This window comes from Cyprinus carpio, chromosome A2, assembly GCF_018340385.1.
Source record: "Cyprinus carpio isolate SPL01 chromosome A2, ASM1834038v1, whole genome shotgun sequence".
NCBI lineage: Eukaryota > Metazoa > Chordata > Actinopteri > Cypriniformes > Cyprinidae > Cyprinus > Cyprinus carpio.
Window position 1 is genome coordinate 19,238,611 of NC_056573.1, and position 16,236 is coordinate 19,254,846.

A 16,236-nucleotide genomic window follows, 5' to 3' on the forward strand; every position below is an offset into this window, starting at 1 on the left:
CTCGCTGAGTCGTTGACTCGACTTACTGATTCAGTTCATTTCATTAACGAATCGTCCAGTCCAATTCGTGAGCAAGACGTTTAGGTCGGGTTTGTGAACGATGTGAAAAGATCCGATCAGAAAGAAAGATTCGTTCACGAATAGGACATCGTTAATGTGCAGAGCCCCCTGTCTGTGTCAGAGGCGATGCAAGCGGTTTATTGAACACAGCGGACGGCTCAGTCGAGATTATTTCTTATCTGGTTACCGACGTAGAAAGTAACTTCATGCTGTTTTCGACGAAAGGTGGCAAGTCCAACTAAGACAAGGGTAACATTTTATTTAGAATGTAATTTTGAATGATACAATATTTAAAAAAAAATGGAGGTTACTCGTTTGTTTTGGTCAGCTAGCAATCTGACGTTAGCATGCATAGTGTCTCGTAACAAGGAAGTAAAACATAAGTGTAAATATATGGTACGATGCGAAACAAAACTAACAGTTTTATAAAGGCTTTGAACCAATGATGTATGATAAAATGCATGAACGTGACTTATTCAATGTTTCAGTTTGTGTAAAAAGTTATTCAAATGCCCAGCAACAGTAAGACATCCAGTTTCTTTTAGCGCAATTTTTTTTTATTCTGGTACCATCAGTGATAATCCCGCTAAAATCCTCCTTTTTCTGTTTTATTAGAAATGGCCTGGTTCCACCAGGCTTTACAAGGCTCGGTCCAGCCAGATGGATCCATGATGCCCCCTACAGTGGAAGATCTGTCCCATTCTCAGGTCTCCAAGCACACCATTACACAGTTAGGGATGTCTGATGGACAAGGTTGGTCAACTCTTCCCCCAGTTTCCATCACAGACTTTCCGCCTGTTTCAAGAGGCATTGTTCCCCAACGTCTGGAAGCACTGTCCTGCACATCCCTCAACGTGGGCTGCAGAGAAGACTCTGTGCTGCTGTCTTTCGTGACGCTGCAGGAGCAGCGATGTGTACTAAGTTGGTTTTTAGGATGGAACGCTGTCCAGAAGCAACGCTTTCTGGAAGATCTGATTTCAAAGGCTGTGCCTGGAAAGGTGTCCAGTTTATTAGACCAACTCAACACACTGCAGGTATTTTATTTTGTTAATTTATGTGAAACTTAAAGCCCTTTTCTTTGTTGTGTGATACTCCTACGTAAAGGAATAGTTTACCCAAAAATTAACAGACTTTATCATTAAATCACTTGCAAAACACTACTCCAAAATCCAAAAAAACAACAAAATAATAAAAAAGGCCATATAAAAACACTTCCTTCAGTGTGAAAGTCCATCTCCTGTTGTCCTCTCACATCAAAATCCACCAACATACACTGATAAAAATTATAAACGCAACACTTTTGTTTTTGCCCCAATTTTTCATGAGCTGAACTCAGAGATCTAAGACTTTTTCTATGTACACAAGAGGCCTATTTCTCTCAAATATTGTTCACAGATCTGTCTAAATCTGTGTTAGTGAGCACTTCTCCTTTGCTGAGATAATCCATCCACCTCCCAGAGCTGTTGCAATTTTCATGCTGACTGCAGGAATGTCTACCACACATGTTTCCCAGGGCTGGCCACAATAAAAGGCCACTCTAAAATGTGCAATTTATCACACAGCACAATCCCACAGATGTCGCAACACAGATGTGTTTGAGGGAGCGTGCAATTGGCATGCAGACTGCAGGAATGTCCACCAGAGCTGTTGCCCGTGAATTGAATGTTAATTTCTCTACCATAAGCCATCTCCAAAGGCGTTTCAGAGAATCTGGCAGTACATCCAACTGGCCTCACAACTGCAGACCACGTGTAACCACACCAGCCCAGGACCTCCACATCCAGCATCTTCACCTCCAAGATCCTCTGAGACCAGCAACCCGGACAGCTGCTGCAACAATTGGTTTGCATAACCAAAGAATTTCTGCACAAACTGTCAGAAACCGTCTCAGGGAAGCTCATCTGCATGCTCGTCATCGTCATCGGGGTCTCGACCTGACTGTAGTTCATCGTCGTAACCGACTTGAGTGGGCAAATGCTCACATTCAATGGCTTCTGGCACTTTAGAGAGGTGTTCTCTTCACGGATGAATCCCGGTTTTCACTGTACAGGGCAGACGGCAGACAGCATGTATGTGTGGGTGAGCGGTTTGGATCGAGTGGCCCATGGTGGCAGTGGGGTTATGGTATGAGCAGGTGTATGTTATGGACAATGAACAGAGGTGCATTTTATTGATGGAATTTTGAATGCACAGAGATACCATGACGAGATCCTGAAGCCCGTTGTTGTGCCGTTCATCCATGACCATCACCTCATGTTGCAGCATGATAATGCACGGCCCCATGTTGCGAGGATCTGGACACAATTCCTGGAAGCTGAAAACATCCCAGTTCTTGCATGGCCAGCATAATCACCGGACATGTCACCCATTGAGCATGTCTGGGATACTCTGGATTGGGGTATACGACAGCGTGTTCCAGTTTCTGCCAATATCCAGCAACTTCGCACACCCATTGAAGAGGAGTGGACCAACATTCCACAGGCCACAATCAACAACCTGATCAACTCTATGCAAAGGAGATGTGTAGCACTGCATGAGGCAAATGGTGGTCACACCAGATACTGACTTGTTTTCAGACCCCCCAATACAGTAAAATCTGTAGTGGCCTTTTATTAGTAGTAGTAGTGGCCAGCCTAATGCAAACCTGTGCAATAATCATGCTGTCTAATCAGCATCTTGATATGCCACACCTGTGAGGTGGATGGATTATCTCGGCAAAGGAGAAGTGCTCATTAACACCGATTTAGACAGATTTGTGAACAATATTTGAGAGAAATAGGCCTCTTGTGTACGTAGAAAAAGTCTTAGATCTTTGAGTTCAGCTCGTGAAAAAAGGGGGCAAAAACAAAAGTGTTGCGTTTATAATTTTGTTCAGTGTATTTGTTTAGATCTGTTCTGGATTATTTTCAGTTGTTTTGTTTTTATCATTTGATTTGTGCATATTTCTCTCCTGATTCAGATGAGAGCTTTTTCTCTCAAGAAAGCAATATTATGGAATGAGGACTCGTATATTTTAGTAGTTAGCAACAGGTTGAAGTTAAAAACATCTTAATAATGAATTTATTACAAACATGCTTTTCACTTCTCAAGACGTTAATTGATGGACTTGAGTCATGCTGAATACTTATGGAAGATTGAGATCAGCTTTTATCAGCTGTTCATGTATGTATCTATCTGACATAATCAAATAATGCTAAGCAGGTTCATATGTATGATAACATGGATATCTTCTTTGTCTCTGCATTTCAGGTGAATGATCGCCCACCTAACATTTTTGAATGCCAGTTAAGGCTGTGGACTCAGTGGTTTGATTCATGGAGCGAAGAGGAGAGAAATGCCTTTTTGAACAGCTTAGAGGAGAAGGATCCAACCTTTGTTGCATACTTCTATAGCCGGCTTGCTGGAACAGCAGGCAGAGATTGAGGGTCTTCGTACAACATTTTTAGTTAGTTTTTTCACTCTTCAAGATGAAGCTGAAATCAAGTCCCCTATAGACAGTTCTACTGTTAAAAAGAGTTTTGAACAGCAATGTTTGTTATGCATGTGAGTTTAGTTTTCAAGCACTGTTGATCCCATTTAGATGCAAAAAAAAAATCTTGTTATAAAGTTTTTTTTTTCTAAATGGTTTTTCTAAAAAAATAAATAAAAATAAAATACATTTCACTATTTATGTTTCCTCTGCATGGATCTGCTGTTACAAGCTTCACATTCTCACCCAAAAATGAAAATTTTGTCATTGTTTACTGACCCTCATGCTGTTCCAATCCTTGTGTATGTATTGTGTATGTATTTCTTCTGCAGAAAATTAGATATTTCAAAGAATGCTGATCATAAGCAAACAGTTCTACCTACCACTTAAACAAACACACATACATCAAACAAACTACCTTAATTAACCAACCAAGAAAGAAAGTAAATAAAAATGAGACTAAATAAAGACATAACCTAAATTTAATTCTGCATGTATCATCCTTTTAAATGTTAAAAAAGACACCAACATATTAGAAAAATATTTATGTTTTTCAAATATAGATGATTTATTAAAATGAAAGATGCCATTCAAGCATGCAGTTGAGAGTCATGACCAGCTGAAATATCTAAAGCAGAAAGCATTTTCTTTGGATACAAAAACAAACTCCAAATATATGGAGATCACTGCTTGAGCCAGTCGGTGGATTGAGGTTGCTTAAAGATCAAGGGAGGCTCATTTAAATTAGTATAACTGCAGGTTTCAATATATGGATAGATTTTTCCCTGCAGCACATTGCCAGTGAAACTAAAGATTTCAAGCTTCCTCTCTGCATCATAAAAAGTTACCTTATTATTTTTAAAATCCAACTGGACCCCGATTACAGAAAGTGCATCAGCGTTTAGTTGAACCACCTTGTCAGCCATGGCAAAAAGTTTTGAGGCTCTATCCTTCAGAATAACCCAGTAGCCAACTGAAGGGCTATATGTCAGAATACCTTTTCTCTGAGCGGACGCCTTGGCTGCACCCACAACATAACATTTTTTTCCAATCACACCTATTTCCCAGTAATATTTTCCCGAATCATATCCGTCTTTTCCCAGAGCTGCAATAGCTGTGTCGTAGCGCTCAGGAGTGTCAGGTACAGACTTAGGGAGTATGGAGGTACGTGCTTCTTTCTCATCCTGTGACAAGACGAGTCTGCGGTGGGCAGTGTTTGCGTCAAGCTGCGGCCATACTGACGTGGGCACACAGACAGACGTTTTTTAATTTGATTGCAATTTTATTATTGACTAGCTAACTGTTTTTGGTTTCATTCTGTATATTATAACCAGACTGAGATCACAAACTTACCCCTCTTAGGAGGTTCGTTTTTTCCTAGATAAAAGAGTCATAAAAGAAATAAATTCATATATTGTTAACTGAAAATAAAGCTGGTAATACTTTTTGCTTAGATAAAAGAAATATCTCACCCTTAAGAATCTCCACTTCCTTTTGAATCTCAGTCAGGTTTTGTTTAAGTTTCTGGTTCTCACTGATCACACCTATAAATATTTTGAAAATATTAAAACCTCTTGGATCACCTTCCACACATACATGCAAAAGATATTTGGTCCCAGGCCATCATTGCACCCCACTCACCATTTAATTTATTTTTCTCTTCTTTAAGCTCGGCCTTTGTATCAGCATATTGCTTTTGCAGTGTAGCAACTTCCTTGTCCTTCTCCTGGAGTTTCTGGTCCTTGTTAGCAAGTTCTTGTTTTTTTGCTTCTAATGCCTTTCCTAAATCTAATGAAAGGGATGAAAAAATACTTATTATTAGTCTTAGGCAGTGTAAAAGCATGTAAAAAAAATACTGGACATGTGAACTTTATCATGAAATGGAGACTGTATTTTTGCTTCTGTGGTATTTTGACTGTAGTATCATACAAGAATTTTGTTTCTGTAATTCATTTTTCTCCTCTGTAACTTTTTGTAGTTCCTTTTCCTGTTTCTTCTGCTTCTGAACTAAAACAAAGGGCAAGAAATAATTATATTACTATATGCATACAAACAATGTTTGGGCTAATCAATTTTTTACAAAATGTATATAGGATTTTTTTTTATCAACAATTCTGTCATGCATTATTCAATGATTTAATTCTTACTCAAGTCTTGATTTTCAGCATTTATCTCCTTTAGTTTGGCTTCAGTTTTAGCAAGTTGCTGGTCCTTTGTTTTAAGCTCTGCCTCTAGCTCTGGACAAAGAAAGTTAATATCGAGTAACATACATCAATTGTGTAATTTGTAGATCATTCAATTTTATCGGTAGCAAATCTGATTGACAATACTCTGAATTTGACCATTTTTGAACCAAATATTAATCTGAATTTAAGCAGAGGATGACCTTATACTGACCTCTGTTTTTGTTCTTTACTTTTTCAAGCTCGCTTTTCATATTGTCCCGTTGCTTTTCTAATATATCAATGATTCCATTCTTCTCCTTCAGGTACAGATCCTTTTCAGCAAGCGCATTTTCCTGGTTTTTCAATTTCTTTTTTAAATCTGATCACAAAATGCAGTCTGTTAGTAATTTAAAATAAATGTGCAAATAGATTCTACCTTGGTATAATGGGTCAAATTTGAAGTTAAAGATAGAGGTATGCCATCATGGCACTACTGTCAGTTTGTTTCTCACATGCTGATCATTGTTTTTTTCCATATATTTATCAAGACCAACACGTCTAATCACTCCAGCAATCTTAAAGATATTGTATAGTAACTTTATAATTAAGCTCATATCTTTGGTGTTTTGACAGTGTGGTCATACCAGCAATTTCTTCTTGTAGTTTCTGCAATGCATATTTTTTCTCCTCTTTGAGTTTCTTTAGTTCATCATTCAGATCGTTCAGCTGTTTGACTGAAACGAAAGACACAAAGCTGAAATTCTTGGAACGACTAGTCATGCAGAGGTGACAATATAACATGGATTCAGACATAAATGTGAGGTTGATTAGTTTTGCAGTGTTGTTGTCTTTATTCAGATTTTCTTACTCAAAGCAGCGTTTTTAGCGTTTGTGTTTTGCAGTATCTCTTCAGTCTTAGCAAGCTGCTGGTCCTTTGTTTTAATTTGTTTCTCCAGTGCTGAGAAAAAAATGACATGATATTTGATAACACAAAGCTATGTACATGTTTAATATGCATCATAACATCTTGTTTAATACTTAAATAAAAGTTATTTGTGAGGGTATCACAACTGTATGCAAACTTACATGCAATCTTATCTTTTGATTCTTGTTGGAGTTTTTTAACATTTTGTTTGCTCTCCTTAAGCTCCTTTTCTAGTTGTTGTATCCTGTTCTCTGTTCATGGAAAAAAGAGCATGTATTACTAACAACATATTAGGTTAAAATGCAGAGTACATATCTGGTAGGAAATACGCATGGTTACCCATTCCTTTGGTGAAATTATTAAAGGGTTAGTTCACCAAAAAATTTAAACTGTATCATCCTTTACTCACCCTCAAGTTGTTCCAAACCTATATGTATTTCTTTCTTCTGCTGAAAACAAAAGAAGATATTTTTAAGAATGTGGGTAACCAAACAGTTTCTGGTCTTCACTGACTTCCATGGTATTTTTCCCCATACATGGAGACCAGCAACAGTTTGGTCAGTGGTCACCTACATTCGTCAAAATATCATCTACTTTGTTCAACAAAAGAAAGAAACTGGAACATCTTGAGAGTGAGTAAATTATGACCAAACTGACATTTTTGGGTGATTTATCCCTTTGAAGGATGGGTAAAATCACTGTCAACAAAATTATTCACATTTCACATTTACTTACTCAGCTTATCTGACAGTTCACAGTTAGCCTGCAACAGCAAAATCTCTTTTTCTTTGTTCTGTATTTGATTCTGTAGTCCTGACCGACAACAAAAATACCTGTTTAGTAGTCTTTGTTTCCACTTTTATTCAAACAAATGATCAACAATCTTCTGATAATGATGAGTTTAAGATTGACTTACCATTGATTTCCTTTGCATATTTCTGTTTCATTTGTTCCTGTGCTTGTTTTAGTTTGAACATTGATTCCTTTATAGACATTATTTTCAAGGCTGTATAAATGTGTAAGAAAAACATTTACATGAACACATTTGGAAGACACTTTTAACAATGGTATACAATTCTCCAGTTCATGTGTTCCCTGAGAACCTCGGTGTTGCTAACACCATGCTCTGCTGGTTGAACTCACCCAGTCCAAGCCCTTTCTCTCCAGAGTTTTGCAACTCAGCCAGCAAACCATTTAATTGAGCTTCCAGTTCTAAATGAAGAGAAGAACATCACTGATTGTAAGATAATGGATTAAATGTTGTTGTTTTACAGAAAGAAATTAAAATGATTAGAAAACACATGATTGGATTTGATTAAACTTACTGCGGATCTTTTCTGAATTATCTTCAGTTGGATTTTCTTGCAGCTTCCCTATATCAGTTAGTAACTGAAGTACAACCAGAGCTGTAACAAAACATTGTGTAAGTGTGCAGTGGTCTCTCTTCAAATGAAGAAGTCCCAAAACTGGTAAAATGGGGTTAGACTCACTTTTGGCTGATATGGATCCCTCAGCTTGCAATTTCTGCTTTGCCTTCTCCAATTCTCTTTTCTTTTCATCCAATTCTTGCCTCAGTTCTAAGAAGCAGATAACCATATATTGAGAAAAGGTACAAAAGAATGTCAAACCCTGGTCTTTACTCCTTACAGATTTTTCTTTTAAATTCACATAGTGAAAACCAACTCAAAAAGCTGATGAGGGTTTTAGGTATTCTAAAGGTAAAGTTTTTGGAAAAGTGCAATGTAGGTAGTAGTCTGTTAGGTCTGTGCATCTTTTGTTCAACTGTCACAAATGATGCTCAGATATAAAATTCTAATTATAATTCTGATACTAACAAGTCATTTGAACATAATTCATTTCACCCCTCCATACCTGATTTCAAAAGAGAGCAGGGAATGTACACTACCATTCAAATGTTTGGGGTCAGTACGTTTTTTTCTTTACAAAATGAATGCATTTGTTCAGCAAGGGTGCATGAAAAAGCTTCAAAGTGACAGTCAAAAGTTTTACAATTATTATTTGAGTTTTACAAATTCAAATAAAATGTAAAAGAAAATATATATATTAGGCAGCACAACTATTCGAACTTTGATAATAATAATAATAATAATAATAAAGGTTTCCTGAGCACCAAATTGGCATATTAGAATGATTTCTGAAGCATCATGTGACACTGAAGAATAAAAATTCACAAAAATAACTTTCATTGTCAAAATATAATTAAATAGAAATTTCAATATCTAAAAATAAGTGTTCTTATTCTATTTTCGGTGAGCATAAGAGACTTCTTTTAAAAACATTAAAAATGTAGGTGGATGTTCACTAGTTGAATCTGCTTTTTAAGTGTACCATATGTCTAAAAGTACCACAGTTTATGTGATATCAGGATCAGCTGACATACGACTTCATTACCTGGGAATCCTTGTGCAATTTGCTCATCCAGGTACTGCACTTCATCTATTAGACTTTTAATGATATAAGCTGAAACCAACAACAACATTGGACAGAGATAATTATGTGACAGTAGTAGATATAGACTTTAGGTTTAACACAAGATTTTTTTTTCTTTTCAGTTTTATTGTGTATTCATGGCATTAATTATAATATTTGGTGATTAACTTTGTCATTCATTTAATTATAAACCTTCACTCACCCTTCTTAAGAACTTCATTGTTCAGCTTAGAAATTGTATCGTTATATTCAGCTTGCATTTCTGTAACACACAGCCACCAAGTATTCCGTTTACACAACTCTCCGAATCAAAATGTCTTTTTTACGGCAGATAGAAAGATAAGGTACCTTTATATTTTTTCTGGAGATCAGGGCATACAGCATTATCCAAACAATTTTTTTTCAGTTCTAGAGAGAAACAGAATAGGGAAGATGAGGAACTGTTCTTTAAATAATGACTTAAAATGCCCTATATTGCTGAAGACTGTTGTAATATGTTGTCTTACTTTCATTTTCAGCATTAATTTTGGCATTTTCCTCCTTTTTCATCGTTAGGCTCCTTTCAAGATCTAAAAAGAACAGCAGCAAGTTGTGTTAATGGAGAGCCCCAATGTTGATGTGCTTTACTGTTAAACGAGTGACAAAGATTCTAACTGATGGATTGATGTATTGAATGAAACTCACCAGCTATTCTGGCATTTAATAGTGATTCCTTTTCTTGCACTTGTTGTTTCAAGGTTTTCACTTCGTTTAAGAGATTGCTGATGTTTGCAACTAAGGGGACATCAGGTTAAAATGTTATACACCAATAATCTGACTGGACATTGGCAGACAAATCCACAAATCCATTTAATATCTTCCAATCCTGATCATTTATAGCAACCGGACATCATTTTCTGATTTGGTGAATTTTTACAATAACTTACTTTGTTGTGATAGTGTGGCATCCTTCTCTTTTAGTGATTTATTTGCATCATCCAATGCATTGTTACTCTGTTTTAGATTTTCTTGAAGATCTGTGAAAGAGAAGACAATTCAATTAATACGTTTTAATCAAAGAAAAATCAATTCATGGATTGCTGTTGAATGAATGTGCTATACCTTTAATCTTCTTATTTGCATTCCCTTCAATTGTGTCTATTTCCACTTTCAATCTCGAAACTTCTTTCTTCAGAGCAGCAATATCTTTCTCTGTAAATCAAGCATTTTAATGACAGCTAAGATTGCCATTTCAGTTACTGTTTGAGCTCTGAGAAATAAAGCTTTCACTCACGTAGCTGACTGATATCACCGGTTGCAGCAGCCAGCTCTTTGTTTTTTTCATTCAGCAAAAGTTTTATGTCATCCAGTGTCTTTTGGAGCTCTGTCAGAAGTCAGTGTAAATATAGCAATGATCCAACCAGAGTTACAGTCGCTCAATTCATTTATTTATTGTGTAAAAAGAATATTAAGAAATGTTACACCATTATTTAAAGCTCTTTTAAAGTACTGAAAAGTAACAATGCCAACCAGCTTTCTGGATCTCAGCCTTTGTAGTCACAGTTCTCAGCATTTCGCTTATCCAGGTTACATCAGACTGGAGAGCAATGATTTTCAGCACTGAGACAAACAGAAATAAAGTAATATTGATTGTTCTGCCAAAAATATCTGAACAAATTATAAATTAGGTATATAGATGAACTGATTTAAGTTAGTGTAATACTTATAAGGCATTTGAAAGTGTAATTATTTAACCATTCATAGGTATGAGTGTGAACATAACTGCAAATAACATCAGCCTTAGTTCCAAACAAGGACCCTAATTCTCCACTCACTTGGTTTTGAAGCCATTTTATTGTCCAATTGGCTAATCAAGTTCATGAGATCCTTCTGCAGATCTGAAACCAAAACAGAATGTGTGCTGAAACCGACAGCTGACCAACTACAGTATATCAGTTCTCAGATGTTCCAAGACCCAACAAACGCTGATTCAACATGTTAAATCGTCAAAAAGAAGCACAGACACCGACCAACACCAACAGAAGCCAAAGGGGGGAACACACTGATCACACAAAACCCCACAAACATGTCTGTTGCCGTATGTCAGCATCTGTGGGTGTGGTGTGGCCTTTACTATCAATTTTATCCATTAGCATAACTACTGCATTACATACTCACCGCTGATTTTATTTAAGTTGTCTGGATCTTCACTCTGTAGCTTCCAGATTTCCTCCATCTGCAATATCACCTTAAGAACTGACAAGCAGAGACCAAAACATGCATGCTAAGATGTGAGTCAAAAGACATAAAGCTTTATGGTAGATATTAATGCAAAGAGAAGCGGTCACACTTTTTTCAGAGCTAGCATCACTTTGCTGAAGTTCCTCCTTTTTCAACTTCAGTGCTTTGAGTTTTTCATCCCGCATTTGCTTCAAATCTATTAAAAATGTACAAAATTAATATTATATTTACACATGAAAACTAGAAAAAAAATCTTCAGGATAAAAAGCAGTACAGTACAATATGCATTAGTTAACACTGTTATCCTAATTACATTTTTAATGCTGATTGCTTTTCAAATTGAATCATAAAAAGTACAAAAAAGAGACATACTGTCATTAGATGAGGATGCTTTAATTTGTTTCGTTATTTGGTTTATTTCGAAGCCTAGCAAAATAATCTGGAGAGCTGTGGAAATAAAATGTTGCCATGTATGTCAAATTAAATGCAACTAATGGGAAGTAATATATATATATATATATATATATATATATATATATATATATATATATATATATATATATTGTGTGTCTAAAATTTCACTCAACTCACCTGTCTTTGAGGTTTTATCTAATACATTATTTACTTGAGCCTCCAGTTCAGCTTCTGATTCTGGAAAAGACAATACAGAAATAATGTGTTCATAATGTTCATATTTTCTTCTGTTGCTTACATGTGAACATAGCTTTCATATGGCTGCTTGCTGGGAGGCATGAGAGTAAAATGTCTCACTCAAGTACAGCTCCATCAGGTCTTTGCATTGTTCTGCCTGGACAAACAGCTTTTTGTGCAAACCTGGGTGTAGAAGAGATTACAGATAAATTTACAATAAATGTTTCATGAATATTGTGAATACTACGACAAACTGTGTGTTATTTTCCTCATTTGTAAGTTGAATAGGGCAAAAGAATCTAGTAACATTTAAAGAAAAGTGGTTTTTCATCAGTATGGATGAGCATCCATGAGCATTCATATTACATTTGCTATAATTGTAAGTAACTACAAAACAATATATATATATATATATCTTACGTTTGTTGTCAGCATCCAGATATAATGCCCTGTCCTGTTCTTTTTTAAGCTCTTTCTGGAGATCTGAGAAGGAATAATCCAAAATCACATAAATATCACAATTATTTTAAATTCTTTATTTATTTTTAAAAACCATTCAGATCTCACCATCTATCTTAAATTCATCTGCTTTCATCTGTCCTTGTGCAGTAATCAGTGCCTCCATGAATTCAAACTGGAGTTTAAGAATTCTAGAAACTAAAAGTAGCAAAGATATTACAAATAGTACTGATGATTCAAAAACAGTGACACCAGAAACAATAATTCACAAGAAATGAGAATTGGGTGTTAAAATGAAAGAAACTTACTTATCTCATCTTTTCCTTTCAATTTGGCAATTTTGTCCATTATTTCTGTTCTTTTCGCATCCAATCCAGCTGTTTGTTCTACAAGATACAAATCATTAGCAGGATGAAGTAGTGATTCCCATATCTAAATATAAAATACTGAATTATTCATAAATAAAAATTTGACTGATTCCAGTACCATCAAGCTGAACAAGTGTTTGTCTAAGAGCTGATAATTCAGCGTTCAGATCTAATATTTCTTTCTCCAGCGCTGCTGTGAGTTCATCTGTGAACACAAACCAGAAAATGGAAAGGTTATGCTGTAGTAAGGATTATAGATGCTATACATTTATTGTGGAGCTACAAAAAAAAGACAAACCATACCAATTTTTTGTATCTTCTCTTTCCTGACTTCTCGCTCCTCTTTCAGATCTGATAGGAGGCCATTTTTGAACTCCAGTTTGCTTATAATTACTATCAGACATTCAATATGAGATGAAACGATCGTAAATGATTAAAAATAAACATACCCAAACCATCTTAAAACTGCAGCTTCACAACCTTACAAGCCTGATGAGGATCTCGTAAGCATCAGTACTGAACACTCACCATCTATCTGTGCTTGCGTCTTAAATTTACCAGAGATACGTGTCTTCAGTTCCATTGTTTCAATTTGCAATATAACAATCTGCAGCACTGAAAAACAAAACAAATTGTATTAAGTAATCTATTCTGGAAAGCAATCAAACTGCTATGGCACATTTTCAAAATCTTTCAAAAGTTTATCCACAATCACTACTAAAAGTATTTGTGATCAACTGTTCTCATTCTCATTAAACTCACCCTGTTTTGCAGTGTCGCCTTGTTCCCCTGGTTGTTTGAGCTTGTCTTCCAGGTATTTCTTTAATTCTGTTAGATATAAATAAATAGGCATGTGCAAAACTCACTGTAAAGTCACATGGATGGCTTTTCAATCAGTTGGGTTTGGGTTTCATTACACATTTTATGTATTCACTGATGATGATGCAGTTGGACAGAAGATTTGGATGATATAAATCAAACGTGACCTTTTTTGGTCATACACACCATCAAGAGGTGTTGATATCACCTTATCGCTTTTCAACATCTCTGCGTTTATCTTTGAAACTGGATGAAGAAAAATGAACAAACAATTACTTCAATTTCCTTTGGTAAGGAATTGAGCAAAGGCTAAAAACACAGTGTCAGTGCGGTATTGCTCCATGCACAGGGGTGTATTGCTCCATGCACAGGGGTGTATACCTGCCCGCTCGAAAATTTCAACACTTCCTGAAAATCCTGTCTTCATCTCTGCTAAGTTTCTCTCTGCTTCCTTCCGACGCTTGTCCAGTCCTGTTGATTTTTATATGAAAACTGTGTGAATATACATGGAATATTGAGATAATATTCAAGTTAATAATAAAAGTAATATTGTTGCAACACACTTTCAATCTTTGCGGCATCTCTCTCAGTGTTTAATATTGCATCCATATCTTGTAGGTCATTGACATTCTGGAGAATCTTTAAGACTGAATGGGTGGAAAACAAGGGTAGAAAGTGTCAAACATTGTCTTTTTGCTAAACATTATACGTTAGAGAAAACAATTATAAATCTAAATTTCCCTGTGCATTCTATATTTATTTATAAAGCAGCTATGTTCACCGGTATCATTATTTTCCACATACCATCCGTGGCTGGATTCTGGGTGGTACTGACTTGTTTAAAAAGACCATCCAGTTGGCTTTTAAGACCTGCAAACATTTTTGATGAGTATGAGTCTAAGATGGAACTGCATGGTTAAGATATATACTTTTATATTTGTGTAGAATGAAGATAGGTTGACTCACGATCGATATTGTCCTTCGCTATTTTATACGAATCCCTACATTTAATCTTCATGTTGTCAAGATCCTTCTGGAGGCCTAAAGAAGTACAGATGAGTACAGATTTTTATTAAATAAAAATATTCTTAAAACTAACTCCTTCTAATCAAGTTGTACAATCTTTTACTAGGATGTAAACCTCAAGCTATATGGTAGAACTGGTTGAAGTCGAAAGGCCACATTTTCATATCAGAATCTAATTTTAATATCTGTGTTTAATATCTAAATAAAATAGTTCTGAATAAAATATAATAAAGAAAAATATAATTCACATACCTGAACAGTCCTTAGTAGATTAGAGAAAGATAATTTAAAAAATGTTTAAAACAACATTAAGTACATTTAAAAGTCCATGCATGTAAAATGAAAATACAATGGTAAAAACAACAAAGATTAAATAACAGCCACACCTCTATGACTCTTCTTTCTCTTTTGAAATCCCTAGGTGGCTAAAATGTGCGGAAAATTTCACGTTAGAATTTTTGCACTGTGAAAGACATTACAATATAAATATAGAAATATAACATTTTCTAATGCTATAATTATTTCGCTTAATTAATCAAAGCTGCACAGTTTTGTTTTAGAAACACAAGATAAACTTCTCATGTACACTACCATTCAAAAGGCAAGTAATGTTTTTGAAAGAAATTCATATTTTTATTTAGCAAGCATGCATTAATAAATTCATCAAAAGTGACAGTAAAGATATTTAGAACATTATCCCAGTTTCCACAAAAAAAATTGAATTAAATATATAAAATAAAAAAAAATAGTAAACAGCACAATTGTTTTCAACAATGATAATAATAAGAAATGTTTCTTAAGCACCAAATCAGCATATTAAAATGATTTCTAAAGGAGCATTTGACACTGAAGACTTGAAAAATCTCCTCAAAAAACACAGCTCCCACAACATAAAAAAAAAACACATTAAAAAATCAATAAAAAAAGGGAAAAAAAAAGTTATTAAAATTTTCATATTACTGTTTTACAATATCTATGATCAAATAAATGCAGCCTTGTTAAGAATAAAAGACATTTAAAAATCTTTTAAACTGTTTATTTGTATACTGATTCAAGTATAGACCCTATTTGAAATCATAGTATGACAGCAAGAAGTCATTTCTGAAAAAAGCATGTCGGAAACATACCACAATCGGAGCATCTTTTTCCACACTCCTAGCTGATTCTACCTCCACAGGACCTAAAGCACAATCAAAATATCATATCAGACAATCATTCCTTCTCTTGTCAGGAAAAAACAGACAGAAAAATTGAAGCAATGCTGCTCTTACCACATTCAGCCTGTTTCAGCAGGTAAATTGACACAAAGAAAGAACAAATCAGGAGATTCTCTATCCACCCCATAACTGTGTGTGAAAGTAATCTCACAGTAACACTGGAGCTCATGACCTTGTGTGCTTTATATATGAAAAGCACACCAGTCCATTATTGCCCAACTCTCACTTTAACTAGGTTATTTTACATCTCATGCAGGAAGAATACGGTGATAGAGTGACTTAGCTAGTCCAGTTCTGACTAACTCCTTTTATGATCTAATACAGGACTTGACGACAAGAACGACCCAGGGCCAGACAGATGTTTTGGACCAAATGTTGCTAATGATTAATCCTTTTTTCCCAATTT

The 16,236-nt window shown here is 35.4% G+C and overlaps 2 protein-coding genes across 2 annotated transcripts; one reads left to right on the plus strand and one right to left on the minus strand.

Moving 5' to 3' along the window:
- Window positions 1-45: 45 nt before the first annotated feature.
- On the plus strand, window positions 46-3,726 carry LOC109111708 (uncharacterized protein C14orf119-like). The gene is made up of 3 exons (XM_019124676.2): window positions 46-309; window positions 676-1,094; window positions 3,310-3,726. Exons 2-3 carry the CDS (start codon window positions 678-680, stop codon window positions 3,481-3,483), a joined length of 591 nt encoding a protein of 196 aa, XP_018980221.1. The 5' UTR covers window positions 46-309; window positions 676-677; the 3' UTR covers window positions 3,484-3,726.
- A 346-nt stretch (window positions 3,727-4,072) lies between these two features.
- LOC109080501 (centromere protein F-like) lies at window positions 4,073-16,043 on the minus strand. The gene is made up of 46 exons (XM_042777393.1): window positions 15,885-16,043; window positions 15,741-15,793; window positions 15,000-15,038; window positions 14,866-14,875; window positions 14,554-14,628; window positions 14,392-14,457; window positions 14,151-14,234; window positions 13,969-14,058; window positions 13,774-13,833; window positions 13,531-13,596; window positions 13,297-13,383; window positions 13,072-13,161; window positions 12,887-12,973; window positions 12,709-12,786; window positions 12,509-12,598; window positions 12,362-12,424; window positions 12,062-12,124; window positions 11,882-11,941; window positions 11,663-11,737; window positions 11,400-11,486; window positions 11,228-11,305; window positions 10,885-10,947; window positions 10,580-10,669; window positions 10,344-10,433; window positions 10,172-10,261; window positions 9,997-10,086; window positions 9,755-9,844; window positions 9,577-9,639; window positions 9,419-9,478; window positions 9,273-9,332; window positions 9,032-9,100; window positions 8,110-8,196; window positions 7,945-8,025; window positions 7,763-7,831; window positions 7,536-7,625; window positions 7,355-7,432; window positions 6,781-6,870; window positions 6,563-6,652; window positions 6,339-6,428; window positions 5,927-6,073; window positions 5,677-5,766; window positions 5,459-5,536; window positions 5,171-5,317; window positions 5,002-5,073; window positions 4,883-4,906; window positions 4,073-4,766 (listed from the first exon to the last, which is right to left on the minus strand). The coding sequence occupies exons 1-46, from the start codon at window positions 15,997-15,999 to the stop codon at window positions 4,213-4,215; spliced, it is 4,068 nt and encodes a 1,355-aa protein (XP_042633327.1). The 5' UTR covers window positions 16,000-16,043; the 3' UTR covers window positions 4,073-4,212.
- Window positions 16,044-16,236: the final 193 nt, after the last annotated feature.